At 41.8% G+C, this 14,280-nt stretch overlaps 1 protein-coding gene across 1 annotated transcript in view; it reads right to left on the reverse strand.

Moving 5' to 3' along the window:
- The window catches only part of LOC116691872 (plexin-B1), a 66,450-nt gene that overhangs the window by 10,734 nt on the left and 41,436 nt on the right, over positions 1-14,280 (reverse strand). The window contains exons 10-28 of the mRNA XM_032519757.1: positions 14,131-14,239; positions 12,907-13,713; positions 10,689-10,787; positions 10,084-10,206; positions 9,220-9,313; positions 8,891-9,063; positions 7,951-8,102; positions 7,765-7,870; positions 6,516-6,652; positions 6,181-6,354; positions 5,312-5,546; positions 4,374-4,616; positions 3,451-3,627; positions 2,805-2,953; positions 2,537-2,637; positions 1,785-2,002; positions 1,317-1,495; positions 1,160-1,226; positions 379-525 (exon numbers count right to left, since the gene is read on the reverse strand). Coding sequence (XP_032375648.1) covers positions 379-525; positions 1,160-1,226; positions 1,317-1,495; positions 1,785-2,002; positions 2,537-2,637; positions 2,805-2,953; positions 3,451-3,627; positions 4,374-4,616; positions 5,312-5,546; positions 6,181-6,354; positions 6,516-6,652; positions 7,765-7,870; positions 7,951-8,102; positions 8,891-9,063; positions 9,220-9,313; positions 10,084-10,206; positions 10,689-10,787; positions 12,907-13,713; positions 14,131-14,239 — 3,490 coding nt within the window. The remainder of the gene's footprint in view (positions 1-378; positions 526-1,159; positions 1,227-1,316; positions 1,496-1,784; positions 2,003-2,536; positions 2,638-2,804; positions 2,954-3,450; positions 3,628-4,373; positions 4,617-5,311; positions 5,547-6,180; positions 6,355-6,515; positions 6,653-7,764; positions 7,871-7,950; positions 8,103-8,890; positions 9,064-9,219; positions 9,314-10,083; positions 10,207-10,688; positions 10,788-12,906; positions 13,714-14,130; positions 14,240-14,280) is intronic.

The raw sequence follows: 14,280 nt of genomic DNA on the forward strand, positions 1-14,280 counted from the left end.
TTAGTGTCTTAATTAATAACAGGTGTGTTTTGGGCTTAACAATCAATAAACCAATCAGAGTGTCAGGTCCCATTCCCTTTAAAAGCCAAGCACAGATGTACCTTGGCGCGTTGCTATTATGATGGCAGATTTACTAAGCAGGAAGGGCAGATTTTAAAGAGAAGTAACTGATCTGCTAAGGCATGAAGTGAAAGTGCACAACCAGATCATACTGTAGATGGCACGAGCACTATACCACCCAAAACTCCACGAGGTGAAGCAGGTGTTAAGATAATAAAAAAAAAATCCTTGATTGTATTGTCATTAATCTGACATTGTACCACAACCCTGCCTGTTTTAACATAATGTCTATTGTATCTACTGTATGTGTGTTCTGACCAGCGTGTGGTACTCCACGTCCTCTCGCAGCAGCCTGTTGTCATTCAGTGTGTACTTGGCTTTTCCTGTCACCGCGTCCACAGGTCCCTTGTCCACCTGGTGCTTTATTGCTCTAAACAGCATGTAGAAGGACTCCCCTGCAGATTCCTGGCCAAGCATAAAAATGGAAGGTCAACAACATCCAACAACACTGACGAATTTTATTAAAAGCCGTTCATTCAGTCAGTGTCCTGACCGAGTGCTCCCCTTTGCTTCTGAGCAGCCAGGATTGGACACCCTGTCAGTGGAGGCAGAACTGAACTGCATTTGTTCCGGCTTAAATGTTGAATTATGTAACACGTGTTTTAAATGTAAAGTGTTTGTAACTCAACAGATTGGTTATTTGTATATTTTATTTTTATGATTTTTTTGTTTACTTTATACAATGGAGAGTCATTGTTTGTTTTGGGGGCTAGTGTGTGGAAGCACGGAAGGGAGGGGGCGGGGGCGAGCTAGCCTCGTTTTGTTTGAAAAAACTTTGAACGTCAACGAGAAGTGCCGTCACCACCTTTAACTAGTACATAGATACAATAAAATATAATGACAGCTATGATGACTGTTAACCATTATAACAGTCAGACTGTTAATGAGTGGTTCTCAACCTGGGTGGTTAGAAGTGGTCAATAGATAAATAAAGGAGTAGATAAGATAAAATATATAATTTCTTTTACCTAATCAAATAAAACAGGATTAATCCTCACTCACTGTTCTCGGGTCAGGTGTAAAATATGAGTGTACATACCCTCAGGAAGGTAAACAGACAGATGGACATCCAGTTTGTCAAAAGCTTCTCAACCACTGATTCCGTTCTGGAGAAGGAAAAGAAAGCAATGGATGGATGAAGAAAGCACCTGTGGAAGAGATACCTTGATAAATTGGGCGACAGACTTTACTCTCACCTCCTCAGCATCAGTTTGGGGTTCTTGGCCACATACTGGTCCACTAGGTCATTGAGCAATGTCTTCAGGATGTCTGTGAAGTACTCCAGTTTTCCATGCAGGGCTACAGTCAGCAGAGAGGCCACATAGGCCCGGTCCCTTGGGGAGAATGTCCGCTGTACCTCCAGAGTGTGAATAAACTGGAGACACAACGGAGACAAGAAGATGTCAAGAAAAAGTGCCTCATCTAAGAGCAAGTTATTGGAAAATGCAGAGTACTTAAAAAAAATCAATATTACACTTTCTACACAAAAACATTTAATGCAACTGTATGAGTGGGAAAAAGGATGGGAAGATCTTTCCCAATAACAAACTGTTCCCCTCGGCGTAATGTGGTTGTGAACGGCTCTTCAGTGCACCTTAAAAGACAAACCCTTTATTTAATAATCTTTAGTTAAGAACAAAACAAACATAACCATGCTGGCGGACCTTGGTGAGAAAGAGTTTACTGTTGAGCAGATTGGACAGCTGAACCAGCCCTTGCTCCACGGTCTGCCTTCGACTCTCAGGGACATCCAGATCTCGTCTCAGGGGCGACTCCCGGTGGCCAGGGAAGAAAATGCGCTCGGCATATGCCCGGTAATCCAGGAAGGGAATCCCTGAGCCCACCAAATCACTGGACATGTCCATCATCTCTGTCATCAGGTCTGAAGGAGGGTAAAAGGAAAGGAGGCTTCAGTTTGTGTAGAGTATGTTCCACATGTTGGGACAATTATTGAGTGGATGTTAGGCCTGCACGAGTCAGGGAAAAATATGATATGCGATTTTTTTTAATCTTAGAATTGATATCACGATTCTCTGCCACAATGTTTTTGACTATGACAAAACAAAACAAATTGGCAGTACCAAAAGTACATTTTTTTTGCACCTATTGCCCATGGCGCATCACCACAAGCCTGTAGACATAGAGGCTTCAATGAAGAGAAGGGACAGGAGATGTGCTTTAAAACCTATTTTATACAGTCTATATTTGAAATTCACAGAAGAAAGTTGTAGCGTTTGTGATGCAGTCGGCTCGAAAAATTAAATGAGAATCAAAGTCATTTAAAAAAAGATTATTCTTTAATTATTAAAGTTATTTTAAAATTAAATCGTGAAAAGGGTGAATCGACTTGACAATGACTAATTGTGCAGGCCTAGGGGATGTTATTGTTCTAAAAGTTAGACGCCTTGGCCTGTACCCGTGAACTCCTTCTTGCAGCGGTCTCTCACACTGGTCTCCAGGTTTTCCAGCTGGATCTGCACCTTCTTGTAGTCCCTCATGGCCTGTTTGCTCTTCCTCCTGGCAAAACGACAACCATGCAGACAACATTTAGGCAAGGAAATAAAGCAGCACTATGTTAGGAAGAATAAGACGTGTAGAAATAATAGCATGGATGACTGACTGTACATTGCAGCTTGTTGTGGAAAAGTCAGTTAAATTATTACAGTGTTCATTAAAGTGTTCACCTGTATATGAGGACTATGATGAGCACAATGAGAGCCACTATGGAGGCTCCCACCCCGACCCCCACCTGAGCCTCCAGAGGAAATGTAGACTGGGCCTGGCTGTCGTACTGCACTCTGCCCAGAGAGAAGTTTAGATTCCCCATTCTCACCTGGAAAGCACAGTTACAGACTTTTTTGACACAATAAAGGAAAAAAAGTGAAAGTAACATTAAGAAGGGCTGGGCGATAGGGAGAAAATCAGATATTACAGTATTCTTGACCAAATACCTCCTGTATACCTGACAGGAATTCAGACAAACCAAAGATAGCGATCTATTACTGCATTTTAAACTGAGTTAACCACACACATAGGCCTATTATAGCCTTAACTTCCCCTTGTCTCAATAATTCAATAATAACACAAGTAACACAACTATCCGTCCATGTCACGTTAACAGTGAGACTGACTACAGTCCCTAAAAAATGTCTCTCTAGTGCACGTCCGGCTACGGCGTAGGGTCCTGCCTAGGCCAGGTATCTCCACGTACCTACGTACTTACCCATGGCGTTGATTTAACGCAGAAACATGAATTGGCTTTTATTCCTATTCCTAATTATTAACCTACCCAGAGTCCCGGGCTGCACATTTCACATGACATTTACTTACTGTGAACTCAGGAAGACCGTCCATGCCGTCCTGTTTCTTGCTGGCTGTGACTGAGGGCTGCTGAGCTGGAGGTTCACAGTACAAGTGGTTGTGGGTCAGGGTCTTCACCGAGCACACCCCCGCCCCGATCCGAGCCTCCACCTCATGCTTGTAGATGGCTAGATCCAGGTTCTCGCCCTACAGGGGAAAGACGCAACATGACATACAGCATGACCTGTTGGAGTTAGGCCTGTAACAATTCTTACATCCATAAATTAGAGCCCGGCCGATAAAGGATTTTTAAGACCGATACAAATATTTGGTTAAAAAAAAATACGATATACCGATATATTGGCCAATATATATTTTAAAAAATATTATCCAGAAACGTGTAACAAAACATAAACAGATTTCCCTAACATTACTTAAAAACAAACTTAAAATCCTTTAAACAAAAACACACAAAAATATAAGATAATCAGAGTGTTGCCAACAAGGACGTTGTAGAGCGCCCTCTGGTGGAAAACGGCAACACTCATAACATCATCAAAATCATCAGTTTTTATTTTATTTTTTAAATATTAATTTAAAAAAATAATATTTTTTTAATTTATTTGAAAAACATTTTTAAAATAAATGTTTCTTCTTTTTTTGCCTAATATTGGCCTGCTGATATATTGGACAGGCTCTAACAAAAATTAATATTTTTTTAATTTGACTGAAAGGGACAGTTATATTGTTAAGCACAACTATTTCTGAAGCAAATAATTGTACAGCAAAATTTGGAATCGTTACAGCTCTAGTTGGAGTTATACTGCAATATTCACTATCTATGTAGGAAATCTCAGTGTTGATAATTGTAACACTGGAGACTGGCTCATACACTGGGGGCTGTTTCTTAAACACAGTTTGGAGTAGAAAGAAGTGAAGTTGTCGGCACCCACCTCAACAGAGATGATGCTGCCCGGTTTGTGGTGGTATGGTTTGCTGGGATCGTTCTGGTTCAGCAGGTAGAGCTGCGGGTTGGGTTCATAGCTGAAGGCTTCATTCCCCACGGTGCTGAAGTCGAAATGGAGGCTGTCCAGCAGGAAATGAACTCTGACCCTGGCCCTCCTGGCCTCTGGACCCACTGCCGGAGTCGGACACAAGATGAGGGAGGAGCCGTTCACTGTGCAGAGCGACTCGTACTGGAGGGGAGCACAGGAACAATGAGGTTATGTGTATTAGGGGCATAAAATAAATATTAGTTTGTAAAAGAAAATAATGATCACCAGCACAATTCTCCATGATGAATTGTATTTATGACAACTTAAAAAAAAAAAAAATAGGCTGTCGATTTATTGAAATGTTTAGTCGTGATTTAATTGCATGATTGTCCATAGTTAATTGCGATCAAACCAAAGATATCCAGTAGAATGTATAGGTCAGAAAATTCCAGTCTACAGTAGGCATGGGCTAGTTACCGGTTTCAAGATATACCGCGGTTTGTACCGTTCCTAAGGTATGAGCTGTTTGTTGTGAGTGGTCGAGGAGAGAAACTGCAGTTTAGTAATAGGAATCCCTGCCAGTGTGCTTAAAAATAGAATGCATTGTGTTCAATGGAGAAGAATCCAGACATTTAAAAAAATAATAAATTTTAAAGCTGTAATTGCAAACTGTGATATTTTTCCTGAAGTGTATCGTACCGTCAGAATCATGTACCGGCCCATGCCTAGTCTACAGCCCACTGCAGTCCATACTAGTCAGCAGAACAGAAACTGTGTTAATGTGTTAGTTAAAGGTCTTTGGATAATCAAACAAATCTGCGTTATCGTTTTAACTTTGACAGCCCTGGCTTATCCACATAGCTAGACGACGAGTACTCTCTACTCCAATTTCCTACCTGCTTGACATGACAGAGTGTGCCCTCTGGGCAGTCCGCCTCGGGGACGATCCTCCTCCATCTCTTCAGTAGATGCTGGCGATCCTGCCCTCTGTTCAGGCTTTGTTCATTCCTCCCTTTGAAGCTCCTTTTCCTCCTGGGAGGGAGAGTATCAGGAGGACTGAGGGTGACCCTCATTTTCGGCTCTTGGACCACATCTAGGTTCTGACCAGAAACTCGGATGATTCGGCCTCCGCTGCAGGGGATAGTGGAAGAAAAGAATGAATTCATTACATTCCATGTGACAATTAAAAAACAGACATTGATTATTACGTAAGCCTGTTACATGTGGCCACCGGGACCTCAAAACTCAAAACTTTGCTTCACCACCTTCAACCTTTAAATTTAGTATTTACTCAAATTTACAGAAAGCGCTCAAAAGAAAGTGTTTTACGCTGCTGAACTGGTTGACAAGGATTCTTAGTATAAATTCTAACAAGTTTCCTGTAACTTTAACAAAGGAGGAAAGCAAAACTCAGCATTTAGCTGTAAGACATGATCATCGCTTGCAAATGTTTCTACAAACGAACCAGCATCCTGAGCTACCACACTAAGCTTTCAGCCTCTGAAACGCCTGAGCAAAAGCACAAGTAGAGGCTTTCTGGCTAGTCACTAATCTAGACTGCCTAATAGCTTTGTTTAAATAGTAAAACTTAAACCTTAACTTTGAACTGCATCCAGGCCATAAGCTTAAGATAGAGCTGGGATTGTCTTGCTCTAAGGGAACAGTACCACCACAGCAATAACCAGTGTAACATGCAGGAATGTTATACAATGGATCGGAAATATTTGAATGCCCTAAAGATTGCTCTATTGAGACTGATAACCACCTGAGAAAACTTTTCGACGGAGTAGCCATTGAGATGTTGGGGTTGGGGGTGTAATGATACACCAAGCCCTGTTGGTGTCGCTCTGTGCCACCAAACCGCACAACGATGCCATGTTCTCCTGTTCTGTTGCTGCCTCTGGTCAGACAGCTGATCTGATCCTCCTGGATGCTCAGCCTGAACAAAGGCAGACATTTTTTTCTTTTTACATTTTTAACCACTTTCTAGTCATTTTATACTAAACACAAATCATTCTGCTACACAAAGAGAATGTTTGCTTTTATAACTCTTAAATGTACACTCATACTCTTAATGCATGGTCAATGAGAGACACTTACACAATACAAGGCACTCCCCCGATTAGGATGCTGACTTCACTCGGGTGTCCGGTCCTCAGTCTCCGGCCTCTGATGGTGAGGGAGGAGCCCCCGGCCTTGGGCCCTCTTTGGGGGAAGATGCTGCTTAGTGCGGGATCCTGGTGATGGAGAGATGAGTAGAAGAAAGATTAAAACAAATGAGATGCACATATGCACAAGAGAAAGAGAAATAGAGAGGGAGAGGAAAAAGTTTAATCAATAATCCGATTCTGAGCGGGTGATTTATTGAGAAGATAAAAAGGAGACACCGGAGCATTCCGGGAAACACTAGCATGTTGCCTTGCAGCAGCAATAAAACAATCCATTTGCGTGTCACTTGGGCCTATTAATTAAGGCTGTTGTCAAACCTACAGTTCTTTGACTGTAATGCAATTAAGGAGACGTGCTGTTACTTTATTGCAGTGCAGTGGTGCAATGACATTTCACACAGCACAATTTCAAGTAAAGTCTAATTAGCAAAAAGCCATGTGGGAGCTGTCTTTCCCTTAATTACTCAGAGATCTTTTGTGGGAAAGCACTTTCTTTTTCTCGGATAAACAAACACATAATAAACAGCGACATTTGGGGACAATCGTTCTAGATGCTTCCTAAAGTTGCAGGTGCATCACATTATCCAAATGAGGCATTTCAGGATTAGTTTAGAAAAAATCCCAAGGGACTCCCTTCTCAGTGACGTCTTGGTGTGTGCAGATTGTTTTGGTCCACACCCAAGAGTGATTACTGTGTTCTCATACTGTGTATGCTGAACCAAACTCAGATAGGAAACGTGCAAGGACTCAAAGTATTTGCTGCTTGTGAACTGGGTGTAAAAATGCCCCAGAGATGTCTTTGTGTTTTAAATGCTTGTTTACTTGCTTTAACAAAATGATACAACCCTGCAAGACCGAGGCAGGCTCGCTAAAAGGGTGGAGCGTGAGTTTCTGTAGCTATTCAGTGGGTCTAAATGCACTTAAATAGGCAAGCCTTTTGTTGCAGAGGGAGCTGCGTGAAGTGTGATAAATGTCCTCAAGTGAGGTCACTTGAGTCAGCGTTGGTTGGGTCTGAAGACTACAAGTTAGAAATCAAAAACAAGAAAATTGTACTATCAAATTCAGACATATTTGTGCTGTGAGGATAAGCTGTGCTATCACAAATTCACAAGGTTACCTGATTTCTCAAAGTAACCAGTTTTTTTCTGTGCATGTAATATTCTGAGTACTAAGGCATTTACCTGGAAGCTGAAGATCTGAGCAGATAGTCCCAGTCCTCCTCCCCTCACTTTGACTGAGGCCTGGCCGCTCTTCTCTCCTCCACTGCTTGTAGTCTCACACACTATCCTACAAGATGAAGACATCCAATTGAAAAACATGGAGAAAAAAAAAAGCAGTTTATGTTCAGGTGTGTACCAACAACTTGCCTTGAGGAGACTTCATATCGGCTGTGGATGACACTGCAGGGGACCCCAGCTATTGTGACTGAGTTCTGAATGTCTTCCGCTCTCTGGCCGAGGTTAGAGCCTGAAATAGTCACGACTGTACCTCCCTCAATGGGACCGGATACCGGGTCCAACTGAAACACAGGAGGACCAAACGTATGAAATGTAACCCTCTCTTATTCTGACATATTGCTTCCGATATACCATGACAGTAATACGGTACACTCATGGTTCAATACCATGTATGAAACTGGGTTTTTGGTTTAATAAACAGTTTAACTGAATACAAACAGGAGGGTAAAAATTAACTTCTTTGCCACTAACCCACATTTTCAAACCCTCAATTCAATACATCCAGAAGGGGCATAAACAAGACTGTAAAACTAGTCCAGCAGTCAAATCAAGAGGATCGCTCAGATCATGTTGTATTTTAACGTGTCTTGCTTTTCTCAGACAGTACGTGTTTTCAACACAAAAGGCCTTATACATACACTTTCACTCTCTTTTCACTTTTCACATTAAATCATTTTCAACCTTAATGGATACTTTGCTGATATGAATCCATCTCTGTGTCATCTTTGTGTGGACAGTGTGTTTAGATGAATGGTGTTTGGGAGCTTGGGGCAGCCGAGGTCGCTCGAGTTCCGCCAGAGACGCGAACCTCTGCGCCGTGCTTCGGGTCTCGGCAGACCTCGACTGCTCTGCCCAGCTGGGAGCTCCATACGCTACGGCCATGGAGGGAAGCCAATCACCCGTCATCTGCCCACACTGCCATGACACAGAGCTGAATTTAATTAAACAAAATACGTCTTTAATTATTCTACCCCTTTTTCTAATTTTTCCTAATTTCTCTCTCAAAGCAAAAATAGCTTAAGTAGTCTGAGCATTCCTTGTGTTCATACGAAGAGTAAAAGATTCTTACGAAATGAATGACGGGTGCAGGACAGGTGAGTTTGATCTCCTCTGTGCAGGAGTCCTGGTACACACAGTGAGAGCTAGCAGCACCCCCACCACACCAAACACAGCCGTACTTTGGGTCGGCGGTACGACATCGGCTGCAGTCTGACCGCCCCACTGAACAATTGAACATAGTCACTGAAACGAGGGAGAGAAAGGGAAGTCTGTGAGGAACGCTGTATGTCAAACAGCTAGACAGTATGTTCCCACTAGTGTATGTATTCCTCACATCTCTCACACACAAATACTATAACATTGTCTCACAAAGGAGATACAACTACCAAAAACACACACCATACAGATCCTCAGCGCTGTCAATCAGGAAGTTGTTTTTTCTCCTCACGTTGATCATGGCTGGGTATTCCTCCATCAAGGCAGAATAGGAATACTGAAACAAGAACAACAATTAACAGCCTAACCAGCAGAAGCACTACTTGTGATATGGTATATGAGTTGATGGTATGCACATCCATGTGCAAAGCAGCTACGGTATGTGTCAAAATGATCTTGTCATGAGAGCTAATGAAACAGACCATGGATAAACAGATGTACTGTACATGATCAAGAAGCAGCAGTTTATTGATTTTTGTCAACACAGCATGCCATGGGTTTATTGGTGTTGGTTATAACCTTTCTTTCTGTTGATTTACAGTCATTATTTATGCTACCACCAATCAATTTAGAAACATTTGAATTAGAATGGGATGGAAGGTGTGGAGTTGGCTTATGTTCCCAGCAGTGATGGTGGAATCAAACCGCCACCCGCACTGAAGATGCAGATTAGCTGAAGTTTTCCTTCAGTTTTCGATCAATAACAACAAAGGATGTTTTTTTTTTTTAACCATACCTTAATGTGATTGTTGATTATTTGGTTGTTAATATTTAGTTTAGTTGTAGAGAAATACTTTCAAAGACTTCAGGGGGCTTCAGAAAAGCCAGTGCACTGGCGATGAGCAGGTCGGGTGGGTACGCTTACTAGAAAATATCACGGGATCGGGCGGGTCCAAAGTTGACAAAGCAGTGTTCTGCGTAAGTTACTGATAACGAACAAAACCACTGTGTGTTAGAGTCTACCTTCCACCTAATTGTTTCTCATTATTTCCAGACTAAACATAACAACACACTGAGATAAAACACTATCTTGAGGTGATTTCTGACCTGGTGGGGTTGGCAGGAGATGAAGAAGATGGATGGTTGAGTGGCATCCGGCTCCACGGAGGCATCCACCACCACTGACTGATTCTCAATGTCGAAAATACACTCGTAGTCCAAATTCTCATCCTAAATGTACACAAACACATACATGCAGGTACACAGACACACACACTACAAATGTTAACATATGTCAAGCGTACAGTACAAGCTGCAAAGAGATTTTTGTTCAACTGTCACAGTACCACAGTGTTTCAATTTCAGGGTGGAAAAGTTTTCACATAATAATGCGCTTTTTGTTAAGTGAAAATCTATCCTAAACCACAGTATGCATTACAACCAATGTGGTTTAGAGCTTTTAATATGAGCCTGTATGTCCTTTTGAACTGAAACACAACTTTTCATTAAAGAACATGTTTGCAAAGCGGATCTCGAACACACTCCTGTTAAAGAGGCTTACTCATTGATGATAACAAGTCAAAAGATCCCTGAGCCATTTAGCTGACACTATCCGATAGATATGTGTCCATGTTCAAAAATCAAAATAACCGGCTTTAATGCAGTCTTGTCAGACTTAGGCAAACGGTTGACCCTAGGCATGGATACATTACCTGAAACAGGTTTAGGTGTTGTCCCACCAGAGTGACTTTCCTCTCCACATTGACAGGGAGAAGAGAAGAATCCTGAACTTTCTCCACACACGGACATTCCTGGCGACACATTATTAATCATTACAATGAGAAATAGCAATACATAAAAGGAAAAGAAAATGCAGTTATAACCCTATATCTAGATCCTACTCAAAATGATCTCTTTGAGCAAGTGTCCATTATATATTCAGACTCTTAGGTCTTTTGCCTCTCTTGTCAGCCTTCCACTAGATGTTTACCTAAATAGCATTAGGGTTAGATGCTACAATTAAGCCTGGCTCATGTTCCAGTTCATACGAAAGACGTTCAGCTTAGGGCTCTGTGCAGGTCACGCAAGTTCTTCTGCCTCAATCCTAACTAATTTTGTATAGACATTGAGCATGTGTGCAACAACATCAAATGAGTTTCACTTAACTGTTGCTATTTACTTTGACTGGAACTAAATAGACTTAACGTGAGCCATGGAAATCAAATAATCCTTCCTCCTAACATAAACATTACAGTTGGTACTGAGAATAAGGGCATTATCCTACAATCCACCAAACCTAGATTTGCCCGTAAGACTGTCCTCAATAACAATCTCACGAAATGCATCTGTGATAAAGGAAAAGTGAATTTTCTATAATAATTAAAAAATTGTAAGTAGCTATCCAGCGTTTTTTCTAGCCTAGCAGAAAGTCAGAAATGGAAAACTATGAAACCAAAAGGAAACTGAACAAACTGAACATGGAACTTGAAAAAGAGGCAAAAACTAGGTGACCACAAACACAAAAACACACCACAGCAATGAAAAGTTAGACAAGTAAAACATAAGGAGGGAGTTGTCTTGAAAATGTCATGATCACGCATATCACCTTCCCTTAACTTGAAGGAGAAAAATGCAGCTATCATTGGGTGAGATGAACAGAAATGGTATGGAGTGGGTAGACTAGCCATTAAGACCTTAAGTTAAGTGCCTTGAATTTCTCAGTTCCATCCTCATATCTGAGATTACATTATCTTTGTGTCAGTCATTTGCCATGTCTTTGTTGACAGGAGAGCTAATAAAGATAACAGCAGTGTTGTCGGTATTTCTCATTGTTTGCACTGTTGAACTGTAGAATGAGGAACAAGTAGTTTTACCGCAGAATAAAGCTTAGATGTTGCTAGGTTAATTACAAAGTACTTTTAAAGTCCCCATATCATGCTCATTTTCAGGTTCATACTTGTACTGTGTTTCTACTAGAACATGTTCACATGCTTTAATGTGAGTGTTCTTTGGGCCTTTATTGACAAGACAGCTGAAGAAAGAAAAGGGGAGAGAGAGGGGTAATGACATGCAGCAAAGGGCCACAGGACGCAGTCAAACTTGGGCCCGCTGCATCAAGGACTAAACCTCTATATATGGACACACGCTCCACCAACTGAGCAATCCGGGCGCCCAAACCTTTATTTTCCCTCATACTGCTGTCTGAATATACCTGTATTCTCCCTCCGTCTGAAACACTCTGTTCAAGTGCCTGTCTCTTAAAGCCCACCTCCTAAAAAAAAAAGCCTCGTCTGCACTGGTCAGTGATTATCTGTCTTCCATATCTATGCTTTCAGCATTTCTGTACCATCATTATAGCCTGGGGAATGACTGTAACGGCACTAAGCCAAAACTTTACCTATATATAGTATAGTTGTGACATCACAACCGTACAGAGGTTGTGACGGCTCGTTTAAAAGGCACAGTTCCTGAATATGAGATTTGTAAATGTTCTCTGTGGATTGAGCGTTTTGATACTATAACAGTACTTATATAGCATATCAACCTGCTTTATAATAAAAGACATGGAAATCTTACTTTTTGCAGATATAGGACACTTTAAAGTAAAAGTTAAACAGTTTGGCCAATGATGCCTATTCACCTTTTTTTGTCCAAGAGAATACAACTTTAATATCTGTCAAGCTAGCCGTTTTCCCCCCTGATTTCAGTCTCTCTGCTAGGTTAAGCTTATAGCCTTCTGACTGTAGCTTCATATTTAACAAACATAAATGAGAGTGGTGTCTTTCTTCTCTTTCTTCTTATCCAACTCTTGAGAAAGAAAAAAAAAACACTCAAAATTTGTACCTTTTCTAAAAGCTGTAAGTTTGTCATGGTGTCTTGAGCAACAGTACGATTTCCTAGACTAGCTGCACACAAGGCTTCTGCACTCACCAGAAAAAAAAGATCATTTGAAGAATCTGATTGGTAGTTTGCTGCAGATTCAGAGTTGGGGTCAATAACTGTTTCAGGTGACTGTGTATAGATGAACGGCTTTTCGCTGGCGCCTGCAACAGATAAACCTGTAGCAGACTCCATGTCTGTCTCTCCCTCTGGCTCATTCAACCACGGAGGGGAGTCCTTCTCTTCAGAGCTGCCCAGAGGAATGGACTCCTTATTGTCACTGATAGCGGGGTCTATTAACAGGGACACTTTGCTGGAGGTGGTTGAGCTTACAACAGAGGAAGAGCCCAGCGCTTCACCAGATGGCTCTAAAAATCTCAGGTCAGCGTCTAGCTTGGCACTAGTGCTGCTGGGTAACGTAGCGAGGGGAGTTTCATCAGTGCTATTCAAGGTTTTAGTCACATCATCTTCTGAAAACTCTCTTGTAGTGCCAGCATTTCCCTCTATAGTTCCCTCCACATTAGGAAGGGACCCGCCTGTGATAGTAACATTGGTGTGTATGGTAGTGGCCTGGCTGAAGATCCTGACCAAGGGGGATGTTGTGGCCAGGGTAACGGGGGAGGTTGATTCAGCATTAGAAGTGGTGGGTGGTGTCACTATGGAGGACGTTGAAGGGACAGCTGCTGTGGTGGGGGTAGGTGTCTCTGTGGGTGGTGGCTGTGATGTTGTGCTTGTGGCTGTTGTTGTTGTTGTTGTTGTTGTTGTTGTTGTTGTTGTTGCTGCAGCAGCCCGGACAGTAGGAGGTAAAGGGGCCAAATTTCTAGTGGGAGGTGGAATGGTGGGGGTTGGCGGTTTGAACTTGACAATGGAGTAGCACAAGTGAACAAGCGAGGAAAGGAGAGGACAAGAAAAAAAAGCAGGGGGAAGACAAAATTAGGATAAAATAGACTTATGAGTAAAGAAAATAATTCATGGTAAAAACTGTACTAAAAAAGACAAACAGAAAACCAACGAAAAACTACATCAAACAGTATAATACATGCTAAGCAAAACAAAACAAGTGTGTTTCAATTACATTCCAGACAGTGGTTTCCCTAAATACACAGTATACACTGATGATGTAAATGGGTGGACAAAATATTATGAAAATACGGTTTCAATGTAATGCAACTATGCAATACTATTTAACAGCAACACAGCCTGCAGTTGATGCATACAGTTGGATCAACACCTCTCTCAATACATAGCCTTTATTTTCACTTAATGTAGACTCACATTTTGGTTGTAGATGGTGACTCCTTGGCTGCAGGTGTGTTTGTGTGTGCAGACATGCTGGTGGATACACCAGTTACACCCCCAGCGACTGCTAACACACCCTTGGCATCTAGCAGAGCCCACAGCAGGGGTACAGGCAAAAAAAAACAA

The sequence above is a fragment of the Etheostoma spectabile genome, chromosome 7 (genome assembly GCF_008692095.1).
Source record: "Etheostoma spectabile isolate EspeVRDwgs_2016 chromosome 7, UIUC_Espe_1.0, whole genome shotgun sequence".
Lineage (NCBI taxonomy): Eukaryota > Metazoa > Chordata > Actinopteri > Perciformes > Percidae > Etheostoma > Etheostoma spectabile.